Source organism: Natator depressus, chromosome 5 (genome assembly GCF_965152275.1).
Source record: "Natator depressus isolate rNatDep1 chromosome 5, rNatDep2.hap1, whole genome shotgun sequence".
Classification (NCBI taxonomy): domain Eukaryota; kingdom Metazoa; phylum Chordata; order Testudines; family Cheloniidae; genus Natator; species Natator depressus.
In genome coordinates, this window is record NC_134238.1 from 109721615 (window position 1) to 109734008 (window position 12394).

Genomic DNA, 12394 nt, shown 5'->3' on the forward strand with positions numbered 1-12394 from the left:
TCCAGGCCAAATCTGAGTGAGTGCTGCTGTAACCCCGCTCCAGGTTGCAATGCCATGCTCATAAACATGGTCCAATGAGCCCCCACATCAGGGGGCTGGGCCAAACCGGAATGGCACTCCAACTCCAGCGATCTCAAAGCCTAGAGCAGAGAGCTGAGCCCAGCCAGACACCCGGGACAGCAGATGCACTAGGGTATGCACAGTACACTTATTTACTGGGTCATGACAAGCTGTCAAGGTTTACAAATGGGTTGAGAGCCTGAAATGGTTGAGAACCACTGCTTAAGTTACAACTGCTTTCAGGACGGGAGTTAAGGAAATTGGCCTGGATAACAGAACTAATGCATCTATCCTGCAGCAAAGCACCCTGGGAACTTACATAAGCACCGGTGGTCAGGGCCTTGGTGTTGCATCACAGCCAGAAGATGCCACCTCCAGTTGCACTGTGACCCACCTAGCAACATGCATGGGCACTGTTTAGCACTGACTCAGAAGGAAATGTGCTACCTCAGGGTTCTCACCCTTTTGCTTTCTGAGGCCCCTCACAACATGCTATAAAAATTCCAGAGCCCAGTGGGGGAACCCTCGGGCATAGGCGTAGTTTGACTTCTATTTTGGGTGGGCAGGGGCCAGCAGGGCTTGAGACAGCTCCGCGAGGGGGGGTCCAGGGAGGGAGCACCACCTTCACCCCCTGACTCCCCTCAGCAGGCCACCTAGCCTGTCTGGTTGGGGGAGAGGGGCAATCAAAAATTATAACTCAAAGGTTGGGGGGGGGCTCAGCTCAGAAAGTTTGAAAACCGCTCAGGGTGCAGGCAGCAGGTAGCTAGGGGCTGTGTGAGGGCAGGGGGGTACCACAGGGTGCAGGGAGGGGCTCCCTGCTCCCCAAGGGCTCTGCCAGCCATGGAGCTGGGTCCCCTGCCCAGGCAGCTCTTACCAGCTGTGTGAGCAAAGGGGGCTGGGAGCTGAGGAGTAGCTTCAACCCCCCACAGCAGCAGGAAGCAAGGGAATGCCATGGCTGCCTGCTCCATGGCATCAGCCGTCCCCCACTGCCTGGCTCTGGCTTCCCACCTCTGACCTGGCCAGGGTGCAGGGAGAGAAGGAGGTTGGGGGAGTGGAGCTGCCCTGGGACTGCCCTGCTCTTGCACTGTAATTTCTGGGGTGGGCAACACCCCCGTGTCCCCCCAGCTCTGCCCATGGGCTCAGGGCTTCTGCCCCAGGGGGAGCACCAGGGCTCCGGAATTCAGCCCTGCTGCTCCTGGCTTCAGCCCCGTGGGGGCTGCCAGGGATCGGGGCTTCAGCCCCGTGGGAGGCTCTGGGTTTTAGCCGCAGGGCCCCTGTTCAGAACTGCTGTGCTACCTAGACTTCCTAGTACTAGTACGACTTCCTGCAGCAAGAGACCTCCAAGGTAAACCTATCCAAGTATTGACCCTTCCTACTTTGTGAGATTTGAAGATTTCCCATTTAGTGTTCTAGTTCTGGGCAGTAATGTAACTTGATATCTTGATTTTACGAAGGCATTTGCCCTAGTTCCACTCTGGAAGACAGAATTGGAATTCTACACAACCGCAACGAATTAGAGAATTGGTCTGAAATCAACAAGGTGAAAATTCAATCAAGAGAAGTGCAAAACACTTAGGAAGGAAAAATCAAATGTACAAGGACAAAATAGGGACTTACTGGCGAGGAAGTAGTATAGCTGAAAAGGATTTGGGGATTATGGTGGATCACAATGTGATGCAGTTGCAAAAAAGGCTAATATTCTGGGATATATTAACAGGAGGTAATTGTCCACTCCACTTAGCACTAGTGAGGTCTCAGCTGGAGTGCTGTGGCATCTAATTCTGTGCCCCCACTTTAGGAAAGATGTGGATCAGTTGGGGAGATTTCCAAGGACAACAACAAAAAGCTGGACTATGAGGAAAGATGAAAGAAAAAAAAAAGCTGGGCCTGTTTAATGTTGAGAAAAGAAGACTGAGCAGGGACCTGATAATTCTTTAAATGTGTTAAGGGCTGGTCTAAAGAGGTTGGTGATCATTTGCTCTCTCTCTCTGTTCAAGGCAGGCCAAGAAGCACTGGGCTTAATCTGCAACAAGGGAGATTTAGGTTAGCTATGAGGAAAAACTTCCAACTATAAGAATAGTTGAGCACTGGAATAGGCTTCCAAGGCGGCGGCTGTATTTGGTCCTACCTCAGCACAGGGGGCTAGACCTTGCGAGGTCCCTTCCAGCCCTACAATTTTGTAATTATTAAGGGAGACACAATGCTGAAAAATCTAATTTTAAGCAACCTTTTTTCTTGTCTTTTATGGACTCAGTAAATGAGGCTGGACTTTGGGCTTGTGCTATTTACCTGCACTCACATCTAACCTCTATTTTTATTGTAACTTAAGGGATCTGTCTACCTATCCATCGATTTAGGCTGCTGTACCACACTCATCATGGAGGAAACTTACTGCCTGATACGTTTGTGAACAAGAAATCTGTCACCATGACCTAGACATTGCTTAACTAAAGACAGAGTTTGGGAGATAGAAAAAACACTGACAACCAGAAGATTAAAATGTTCTTTCCCTGGACACTAGGATTCTTATTATTCAGGTGTTCCACCAGGAGTGAGGCCCTGGGAGCTATTTTAAGCTCTTTAAAGGAATAAAATCAATGATCAGTTTAAAAGAGGGTTACAAAAAACAAAATCAGGCTGTCATAGGTAGTTCCTTTGGGCCAGGTAGGTATAGTCCATTCCCAGAAATGCTGCTTCTTCGCTCTTTACTCTTTGAACTCAGTGGGCGTTCAGCCTCCGATACGGGGCAGTAGAACTTGTGACCAACAGCATCGATTTCTTGAAACACATAGCCTGGGGGCTCTTTGTAGGAGGCAAGGCACTTGACAATTTCCTTCGGCGTGTAGCTGGTGGCGTAGGTGGTTTCTCCATCGAGTGGTATGTTAGGCCTCCCAACTGACCAACCCGGCTTAAAGCTCTTCGTGAAAGTGGGGGGGTGAGGGACGTAATGGGCCCGAAAGGTGGTCAGGTTCTCCATTGGTTCTGCTGGCAAAGTAAGTTCTGGGGCATGTATGATGGGTTTTGCTTTCTTACCATGCCATGGCTTGTAGTCATCCTTCATGGTGGAGCAGCTGTCAAAGGGTGCAGTGTTTTTCTGAACATGGCCCAAGGGCTGACATGTCTTGGCTGGCTGTCCCTTAGGGTATGTGTAATGAGTCTGAGTAGTTGTCTGAAGGTCCATTTTCTCTACGGGGGGCACGTACACATCAGGTTTTCTGGTGACCATGGGGTGCTGTGGCCAAGCTTGGTATTTTTCCCGAAACTCTGTGGAAGACGAAAATGGGAGATCGTGGGTCGGCATTGACTGGTACGGTTTCACCATCTTGGCAGGTGGGCCAGCCAGCCCCTTGTATGACTGTTTGTGTGTGGTGAGGCCATCAAATGAGGTTTCACTGGGTTTATACTTCTCATACTCATGGACAAAGCGTTTCTCCAAGGGATGTGGCACATAATTCAACTTATAATTTGTCAGGTCCTCCAAAGGTGCTTTGGTCATGTGGGCTGGATTTAGAGGTTTGCAGCTGTGAGTGGCGACTGGTCCCTTATATATATAATCATCCTGGACAGTGGTTCTGTAGTCAAATTTTGCTTCTGATGGATGGAATTTATTGTCTGGTTTAATCATCTCTCGTTTTGATTCATTCCATGGCACATAGTCACCTGAAATGTAAGAATCTAATTTAAGTGTCCATCAATGCACAAGTTCTGTAGTTAGTTTAAAAATATAACAGCCTATGCTTTGGTTATTAGTTTTAATTATCCTTAGTATTTGTTGTTTGTGTTAGTCGTGTCAATCAGGTAGGCACCATACAAACACATTGTGAGAGACCATCCCTGCCCCTGAGGAGTTTACAATCTAAATATACCACACAGAGAATGGTGGGAAGAAAGGAGTATTATCATCATCCCCATCTTACTAAAATGATGAACTAAGACACTGGGAGTCAAGTGGCTTGCTCAGAGTCACACACCGAGTCTGGGAGAAATCTGGGAATTGAACCCAGATCTCCTAAGTCCCAATCTAGAGCCTCGGCTACAAGCCAGTCCTTCCTCGCTGTGTCTTCCTCTTTGATGACAACTGATTTTTTCAATGGGCTAGACAGTTGTTCCCTGCCCAGAACTGAGTTCAGGGTTTCTTCTTGATGACATCTAGAGCAGTGCAGAGAGAGGTATTTCCTGCTTTCTTTGCACTATTCTATATGTTAGCAGTGCTATCAACATGTGCAGAACCCTGACCTCAATTATTATTATCAATTAGTAGTATTGTGCTGGGCACTGTGCAAACATATAACAGAGTTGGTTCCTGCCCCAAACGGCTTACAATCTTAAGTATAAGACTAAGTATAATCTACCTCTTTGCCAACATTAGTACACTCTCTGTAGACCCCTGTGTGATGGGTGCATATTATATCCTATTTCACAGATGGGGAAACCAAGGCACAGGGAGTTAAAGTGACTTCCAGAGCACAGTGGAAAACTCTGGCAAAAACTCCTGGCTCTCAGACCAGTGTTGTAGCCACAAACCCATCTTTCTTCCCTCTTACTAATCTTGTGCAATTGCCCCTAGAGAGCAATATGGTTACTGGTAGGAAGTTGAAATGAAATAGCCTTGGCAGTAACCCAAGTCTTATTTTTTTGCTTTCAAACCACATTGAGAGGCATGAGACAAACAACGTTCCAGCTGATTCTTTATAGGAAGGAAGTCTGGATTTCAAAGTACCAGAAAGTAAATGATGCAACTAGGCATCAGGATATTTGAATTTTCCAGTCCAAACAGTATTGACTGTGCTATAATACAGCACAATTACAATTATATTAGAGCTGTGCTCATTAAATGAGAAGTTGAAAAATTAAAGGTTATTTTTAAATTAAGCATTTGTTCTCCAATCCCTCTGCCCAGATGCCCAGCATGAAGTGGCAGTAGTAATCCTGACCCCATTGAAGTCAATGGCAAAACTCCTAGTGACTTCGGTGGGGCCAGGATTTTATTTTCTTCCTCAGTTTGAAGATCTGTCTAATCTAATCTGGCCTAATTTATTTTAAGTGTTTACATAGCACCAGCGTTCCTCGTATTTAGGTACTAAAGACCAGATTTTTAGAGGTATTTGGGCACCTAAAGATGTAGATAAGTGCCTAATGGGATTTTCAAAAGTGCCTAGAAGTTTAGCTACTACTGAAATCAATGGGAGTCAGCGGGATTTTCAAAAGCTCCCAAACTAAGCATTTATCTTCATCTTTAGGTGCCCAAATACCTTTAAAAATATGGCCTTAAAATCCTGGCCTAATGTTGCTCAAGTCAATGGAAAGCCACCCATTGACTTCAGGGGGCTTTGGATCAGGCTCCACTACTAGATCTGTGGGGGTGTCTAGCCATAGTGAGATCTGGAAGGATGTTTTGCCACCCACAGCACACCTAAATTTTCCAGGCACTCAAAGATATCAGCAATGCTCAGATTGCTGATAGGAACCTAAATAGCAGTGGCATTGATGATGTCAAGAAATTTACTATTTGCATGGCCATGCCCACTCTGTGCAGCTTGCACAACCAGTTTAAGTATATAAAGCCGATGCGGTACGCACCTGGATGAGAGTCATGAGCTAAAGGTAAAATTGTGATGATCATGGATGGGTGGACTAGTCCTGGAAACTATAAGGACTGATCCAAATAGGCTCATGTTCATTCTGATAAATGCCCTTTGCTATTATCCCACTTGTCCTTTCTAAGTTAGTTCATCTGCCCATTGCAGCCTCCCACTGATCCCCAAGCTACTCCAGCCCCTCTGCTGATCCCTTTCCATCTACCTTTAAAGCCTCGCAATGCAGGTATGGAGGGAGGGGAGACATTGGAGTCATTTGTCCTCCCCGCCAAGGGGGCTGCAGCCAGTCGAACTGCACAAAGACAAGGCAGAGCTAGGCCCAAGTCCCTAGTGTGGTTGGTGTTCCTAAACTGTCAAACACCACTGGTGGCTCTGATGAGATGAACTGTATAAGGTACCACCCCCAGCCACCAGCCCCAATATTAGAACCCTGGGACTGCTGAGTCACTCATCACTGTTTCCAGCTGGCTCAAGCCAATGCAGATACTTGACCGTATCGTTCCTTTGGGGCTGCTCGGACTAGCCCCCTAATCAGCCTTGCTTGGTTCTCAGAGAAGGATTTAGGGAGTTAAAATAAAGTCATCCCATCACCCCTGCCCCTGCCATGTGGTAGCATCCTGGCGATGCCAACCTGTCCTGCCTAATGCTAAAGCTGCCCTGGCACTCGCGTCACACTTCCCAGCACAGCGGGGCTGGACCTCTGGCTAACTCCAGCCTCACACACATGCATCATGATTTCTGAGGCATGTACTGAGAAGTTTGACGTGAGCACCCTCCCAGACCCAACTGAAAGGTTGGTGGCCCACATCACTTTACCAAGGTAGGTCGTCCAGAAGGGGAAACAAGGGGCGCATGTTAAGATGAATCATAGAAGAGAGGCTGTAGGGGCTTATTAAGAAGTGGGTGACTTCTGAGTCTCCACTGCTTATGACATGCAGTCTTCAAGCAAGTGTAGATCCAGTTGAAAAGGCTTGACATTTCAGATGTAGCTAATCAAAACCGAACTGCACCCCAAAACCGTTCAGGGCTTCCCAGCGTCAGTGGTAATAATCTAGTCCAGGCAGTTCACTGAGACTATAGTTTTGCAAAATATTAAAAATAGTTTCCATGTGTCTTCAATTTTAAACTTCTGTAAGTGCCACACATTTGGAGTCCTCCTAGGCATTATGAATTTACTTTAGTTTAAGCCAACAATGCTACTATCCCTTCAAAATATGTTACAGTTTTATTGAAACTAATTCTTTTCCAGTAGATATTAATGGTTTACCATGTATCACCGTCCTGAAAACTTTAGGGGGTATGGGAAGGAGCCTAGGATACAAACCACATGTTCCTAAGCTCAGGCAGCTCTCCATATAACCAAGCTAGACAACGTTTTAATTCGATTATATACCTGTAGATAGACACACACAACTAAGAAGAGATGAGAACTTTGAAACCATGCTTCATGCAGTGTTACGAAATCAAGTTCCAAAGCTGTCAGACATTAATTGTGATATCTGATAGCATCATTTAAAACCACCCTATACCACTGGGTTGTGTGGACTCACGACTTCATATGAAAGGCATTTATTACCAAAGTGGCATTATTTGAAACCTCATAGAGCAGCACATTACAAATAAATTGCACCTTGAAAGGTGATTAATAAAGCCGTTTTATGCCATAAGGCTCAATAGGTAAAAGCACATTGCAAACCTTTGCATTTGTGGCCTATGGCCTTTTAAAATGAATTAACTCAATATGGAACCAAATCTTTGTGGGGTTGTTAGATGGAGATTTCCATTTGCACAGTGTTTTGAAAAATACTGCAAATTACAACCAAATGTGGCTGTGCTGCATTTTCTTGGAGCTCTTGAGCGCACTAGTAAAGGTCCTGACCTAAACACAGATAAAACAAAAAGATTTACATATGGTTCTTAGTTCGAATGTAAGCGTATCTAAACACATAGGGACAGACTCTCCGCTGGTATAAAGCATTGAGGCTTCGAGTGCTTTAACTACTTTTACATGGACACCGATTTTCTGGCTTTCTGTCATTTTAATTGTGTGACCTTAACATTGCATTCACATAGGTTTGCTTGCATTTTATTTTCTTGCTTGATTTTTATTTTAAACAGAGAATTACTTATGCTGAATAGGGCCAAACCCTCATACTAGCAATCAGCCTGAGTAAGTAGGCTATTTGTTTTACAGCAGAAAAACAATAATATTCCACGCTTATTTAAAGTAATACACAAAGTGCTAGCCCAGCCCTCTAGTGGTAGCATAACAGGCTGCTGTTAGCAGACCGCTGTTTAAGACCAAGTCCCTGATCCAGCAGAGGCAAAATGCCCTAGTGTCATATGACAAACAACTCTGAAGCCAGCAGAGTTGCTCTGGATTCATGCTAGTATAACTGAGTGCAGTATTCATCCCAGTGTACTCAACCCCTAGGGAAAGAAGGAAGCAGTGCAGGTGGCTTTTTAGCCATTCTATGGCTGTTTCATGAGTAGCATTTACAGGTTCGGGAGGAAGTAGCATTGAGCACTCATTGAACCAAGAAAGATGATCCCTGCAGTGAGATACCTTCTGGTGAGGGCAGTAAAAATTAAATAGGGTGCAATGGTCCAGTAGAGCGGGAACAAGACTGGGAGACCAGGCTCTGCCACTGACTGGGTGTGTGGCCTTAGGTGAGTTACTTAATCTCTCCCTCTATGCCTAAGTTCCCCATCCGTCACATGGGGATAGGAATACTTGCACACCTATTTGAAGTGTTTTGTGGGCTATGACTGAAGTGCTATAGAAGCTGTGAGCGTTGTTTGTTGGCGCAGTTGTCAGAATTTAAAGGACTCCTTCACCTTGGAGGGACAAGGAGAATGCCACTGCCATTCGAGCCCCTCTCCCCCCCACACACACACCTCAGGACAGGAAACAGCAGCAATTATTCATTCTTTAAAATATATATAATTAATTCACAAGCACTGGAGCAGCTCCCAATTCACACTAGCAGTCACTTTCACAATCACTGGGAGCAGAATCTGGCCTTGTGTTAGACGGCATTCTGAACTGGGCTGGCCCCAATGACTGAGTTGCTCAGTTAATCAGGAATGAGTTAGGATCCCGGGCTACCCTGGACCACACAGGCAAGCATTCAGCATTGCTTTTCAGCACCCTCACTCCCCTCGTGGCTGATGTTAGAGCATCATTGAGACCTTCAGCACTGACCTAGGCAAGGGGCAAGAGAAGGGAAAGGCTCCCCAAAGACCCAACAGCCAGCCCACTCCCACCCTGAAATAAGGGCCTGACAAACTTGACACCAAGAAGAACGTTAAATTAGATTAAAATTCTCTCCTTAGCCTCAGTCCAGCCCAAAGTGCCCAGGTTAGTTGACTTTTCAGTCTTTCTCTTAAGGCTCCTGCAGAACCAATATAAAAAATAGCAAATGCAGAAGTCAGTGTAGCCTTATTCTGTTCTCTTGAAGCAAGATGTTACAAGCGCAGCCCTCCTTCAAAACGGCTGCGAGGGTACATACCTTTGTACGTAGGTATTGTGTCCATCTTGACACTGGAGGTGTAGTTAGTCTCGCGGGGTAAGCATGGAGGAACTCGACAGATAGGATAGGGGTTGTAGTCTTGTTTATATGTTGAGATCAAATCCATGTTCTCGTCACTCTTGACATACTTTTCAGGTGGTTTGAATTTCACGGGCAACACTTCATGAGGTACGTAATCTCTCCTGTGAATAATAAAGGCACTACATCTTATTTGTGTCTGTCTTGAGGACTAAGTGTATGTTCCTTTTGCTGGGCACCCAGAGAAAGTTTGGATAATGCAATAAGGGTAGATAGTGCAATACACAAGACTTTCACTGGTAGAAAGCTGGCAGTACTCCTGTAATTACAGTATGTGTGAAACAGGACCATCGACTCCTTCAGGTGGGCCAAATTCCTCCTTGTCCGAACCCGGTGGGTTTACACAGAGTTAATTATGGACTTCAATGAAGTTAGACCAGGAAAGAATCTAGCCAATGAGTTTCGTGGACTCATTCTAATCTGTGCACATCACAAAGCCCATCACTCTATGCGGAGGCCCATGTTAGAGGTAAGGTCCACATTGGTGGAGCAGGGGGGCATGTTTCTCTTAAGGACTGAGCTGGGCCGGGGCTTGTAATGTGCATGGCCTGAGACAACACCATCAAGCCATAATATTCATGAGCAATAATTTCTTTAAGGCTGGAATTTTTCAAAGGTGCCTAAATGAATGAGGCACCCAAATACCATTGACATTCAATGTGAGTTGGGCACCTATCTCCCTTAGGCGCCATTTAAAAGCCCAATCAAAGTATTTCAGCCCCATGACTACTTTGGGACACGTGCAAGACCCCTCTCTGTGCAGGGGGCATGGCAGATAGCCTCTGATGGTGCCTTCCACAGCAGCCCAGCCAACGAAGGGGCTGCTGCATTTCTGGATGGGGCACTATTAATGAAAAAGATGTTAACCATTTCCTCAACTGGTGTTTTTCTGTTCTCAGTGTGGTTGTGTGGATCTGCTTCTACTGTGTGTAGCATTATAAAAAAAAATCGATGCAATATCTTTAAAGAGTTACCTTCCTCCAGCAAAACTTTATATATAAACAGCCAGAGACCAATGCTGGGTGACCGGTCTATTGTATTTTCGTTAGCATGGTCTTATGTCATGGCTTAGCTCCTCTGGGGCACCACAGCCACTTTGCACCAGACCACCAGCCCAAAAGCTACAGTAACCATCCCCTGAAGGATCTTTCCAACATCAGACAATATAGCAACAATTGTGCTACTACACCTTGTTGCTGATGGAGGGAGCACAGCAGGGGCTTCTCTGTACCCTGCTGCTCCATCTGCCCCTGGGGTCACTGGCCAGAGGACCAAACCAGCACAACAGCTGTCCCAGTATTGAGACAGCACACCCCACCCTGAGTGGTGCTGTGTGTAGCAAGGATCTCGGCCTTTGGCTTTTGCGGGTTATACAAAAGTCACCAAATCTAACCAGAGGAGTAAGAATTTGGAAATAGGGAAATTGAATTTCAGATGGAAATTTAAACTTCCACTAGACTAACAAAGAGATGCCATGATTGAAAGCCTTGAGTGGCTCCTGCACATGGACTTGAGTCCGGCATTTGTATGAGCTCTGGACAAGAGTTCCATGTCCAGCCGCTCCTGCTTCAGCAATGAATGTAACCATGGCTGCACAAATTGCTATGGGGATCACCTGACCCATCACACATCAGTGCATCCCCCTCAAAGAGAGAAGGTGGGCTTGAAAAGTACCCTCCCCGGCAGCTCTTTGGGTCTCACATTAGATGGAGCACAGATGACGAAGGGATTATTGATGACAGAGCCTGAGGTCACAGAGTAAGTAAACAGCAGTATATTCAAACATCAACCAGAGGCTTTCAGCTGAGGAAAGAGAAATCAAATTGCTGGCTATGTATCGAAGACTCAGAGTCTTGCATTTCAGTAGCATAACACACCCCACGCTCCACTAGCAGGGAGCAGGCTTGCTGATTAATTTAGGGGGAAGTCAGGAAGGGGCACAGTTAAACCTGAGGTCTTCTGTTTAAATTTCACAATCTGAACAGCAGCACAGCGGGGATTCAAAAATGGTTCAGCTTTGCACGGCATGGTACTCTGTGTGTATCTCATTTCCCCCATCATCATTAAAAACACATGGCCACTTATTGTACATACGGCTTAGCGCCTAGAAGCCCCACTCTCAGACCAGGCCCCTGTATAAAAAGGCAATCCCTGATCCAATGAGCTTCGGCCTGCCAGCCTTACTCAGTTCTTTTTCATGCAGAATTCCTGTTGACTTCCCAGGGAGTCTGCCCAGTGCTGCAAGTGAGTAAAAACTAGGGAGAAAGCCAAGAGCCCAACCATGCCCCTGTGGTGCACACATGCTCTCTCAGCAGGTCACATCTCCCCATCCTGGAAGGGTCAGCTGCCTTCCCAGCAGCATCTCACCCCAAACTCTGGCTCCCTACATTATTCCCCAACCCCCAGCAAAGTTATCACAGCCACAGTATGGAGCACTTAACTAACTGTTCTCCTCAGGCTCTCCTTGAGGGAAGCAATGCTTATTTCCCCACCCCCACATTCATTCTCTCACCCTCCCTCCCTTTCACTGTTTCTTACTTGAAAGTTGTCATTCCGTCCACAGCCACTGACTGCTTCTGGTACTCTGCCTTGGGCTTGAACGAGTCTCTGGGATGGGCGTAGGGATACAGGGGGTATTGCTCCACGTACTCCGACAGGAAGCATGGCTTCTCGCTCTTCTCATAGATCCTGGTGGGAAGATGTGGGCAATGGTGGCGCCTGTGCAAGAGAGTAGCATGGACGTTATGGACTGAGCCCCAGGGCGGAGCAGAGATGTTGGTGCAGGGCTTCAGCAGCACTGGTTACAAATCACCCACCAATTACAACTAACTATAGGGCATTATGAATCATCAGGCAAAGTCCTGGCCTATGAAACTAGTGACACGCTTCCCTTGGGTACAATAATGACAACCTATAAAAAACAACACCACCAGCCATAAGTTAGAACAGTGTGTTAACTCAAGCTAGAAAAGGTTCACGGATTCTAGATTTAGCTAAACACACCCTACTGTGCCAGGCTGGGCTCTCCATTTAAACCCTTTTGCTCAATTGTTCTGATTAAGGATTAGATTCTCCACAGCCAGAACCTTGTGCAGTTGTCCAAAGCTATGCAAAGTGTGTGTGAAG

General features: G+C 46.3%; 1 protein-coding gene across 1 annotated transcript; it reads right to left on the reverse strand.

Annotated features, from left to right (window-relative positions):
- Nucleotides 1-2692: 2692 nt before the first annotated feature.
- SAXO1 (stabilizer of axonemal microtubules 1) lies at nucleotides 2693-11973 on the reverse strand. Its single transcript, XM_074954108.1, has 3 exons — nucleotides 11807-11973; nucleotides 9170-9372; nucleotides 2693-3720 (listed from the first exon to the last, which is right to left on the reverse strand). The coding sequence occupies exons 1-3, from the start codon at nucleotides 11818-11820 to the stop codon at nucleotides 2693-2695; spliced, it is 1245 nt and encodes a 414-aa protein (XP_074810209.1). The 5' UTR covers nucleotides 11821-11973.
- Nucleotides 11974-12394: the final 421 nt, after the last annotated feature.

Bases quoted from the DNA above. Each gene is read 5' to 3' on its own strand.
- SAXO1 (XM_074954108.1), bottom strand. The intron at 3,721-9,169 runs GTATGTACCCTC...CTTACATTTCAG, and splicing joins CACAATACCTACGTACAAAG to GTGACTATGTGCCATGGAAT.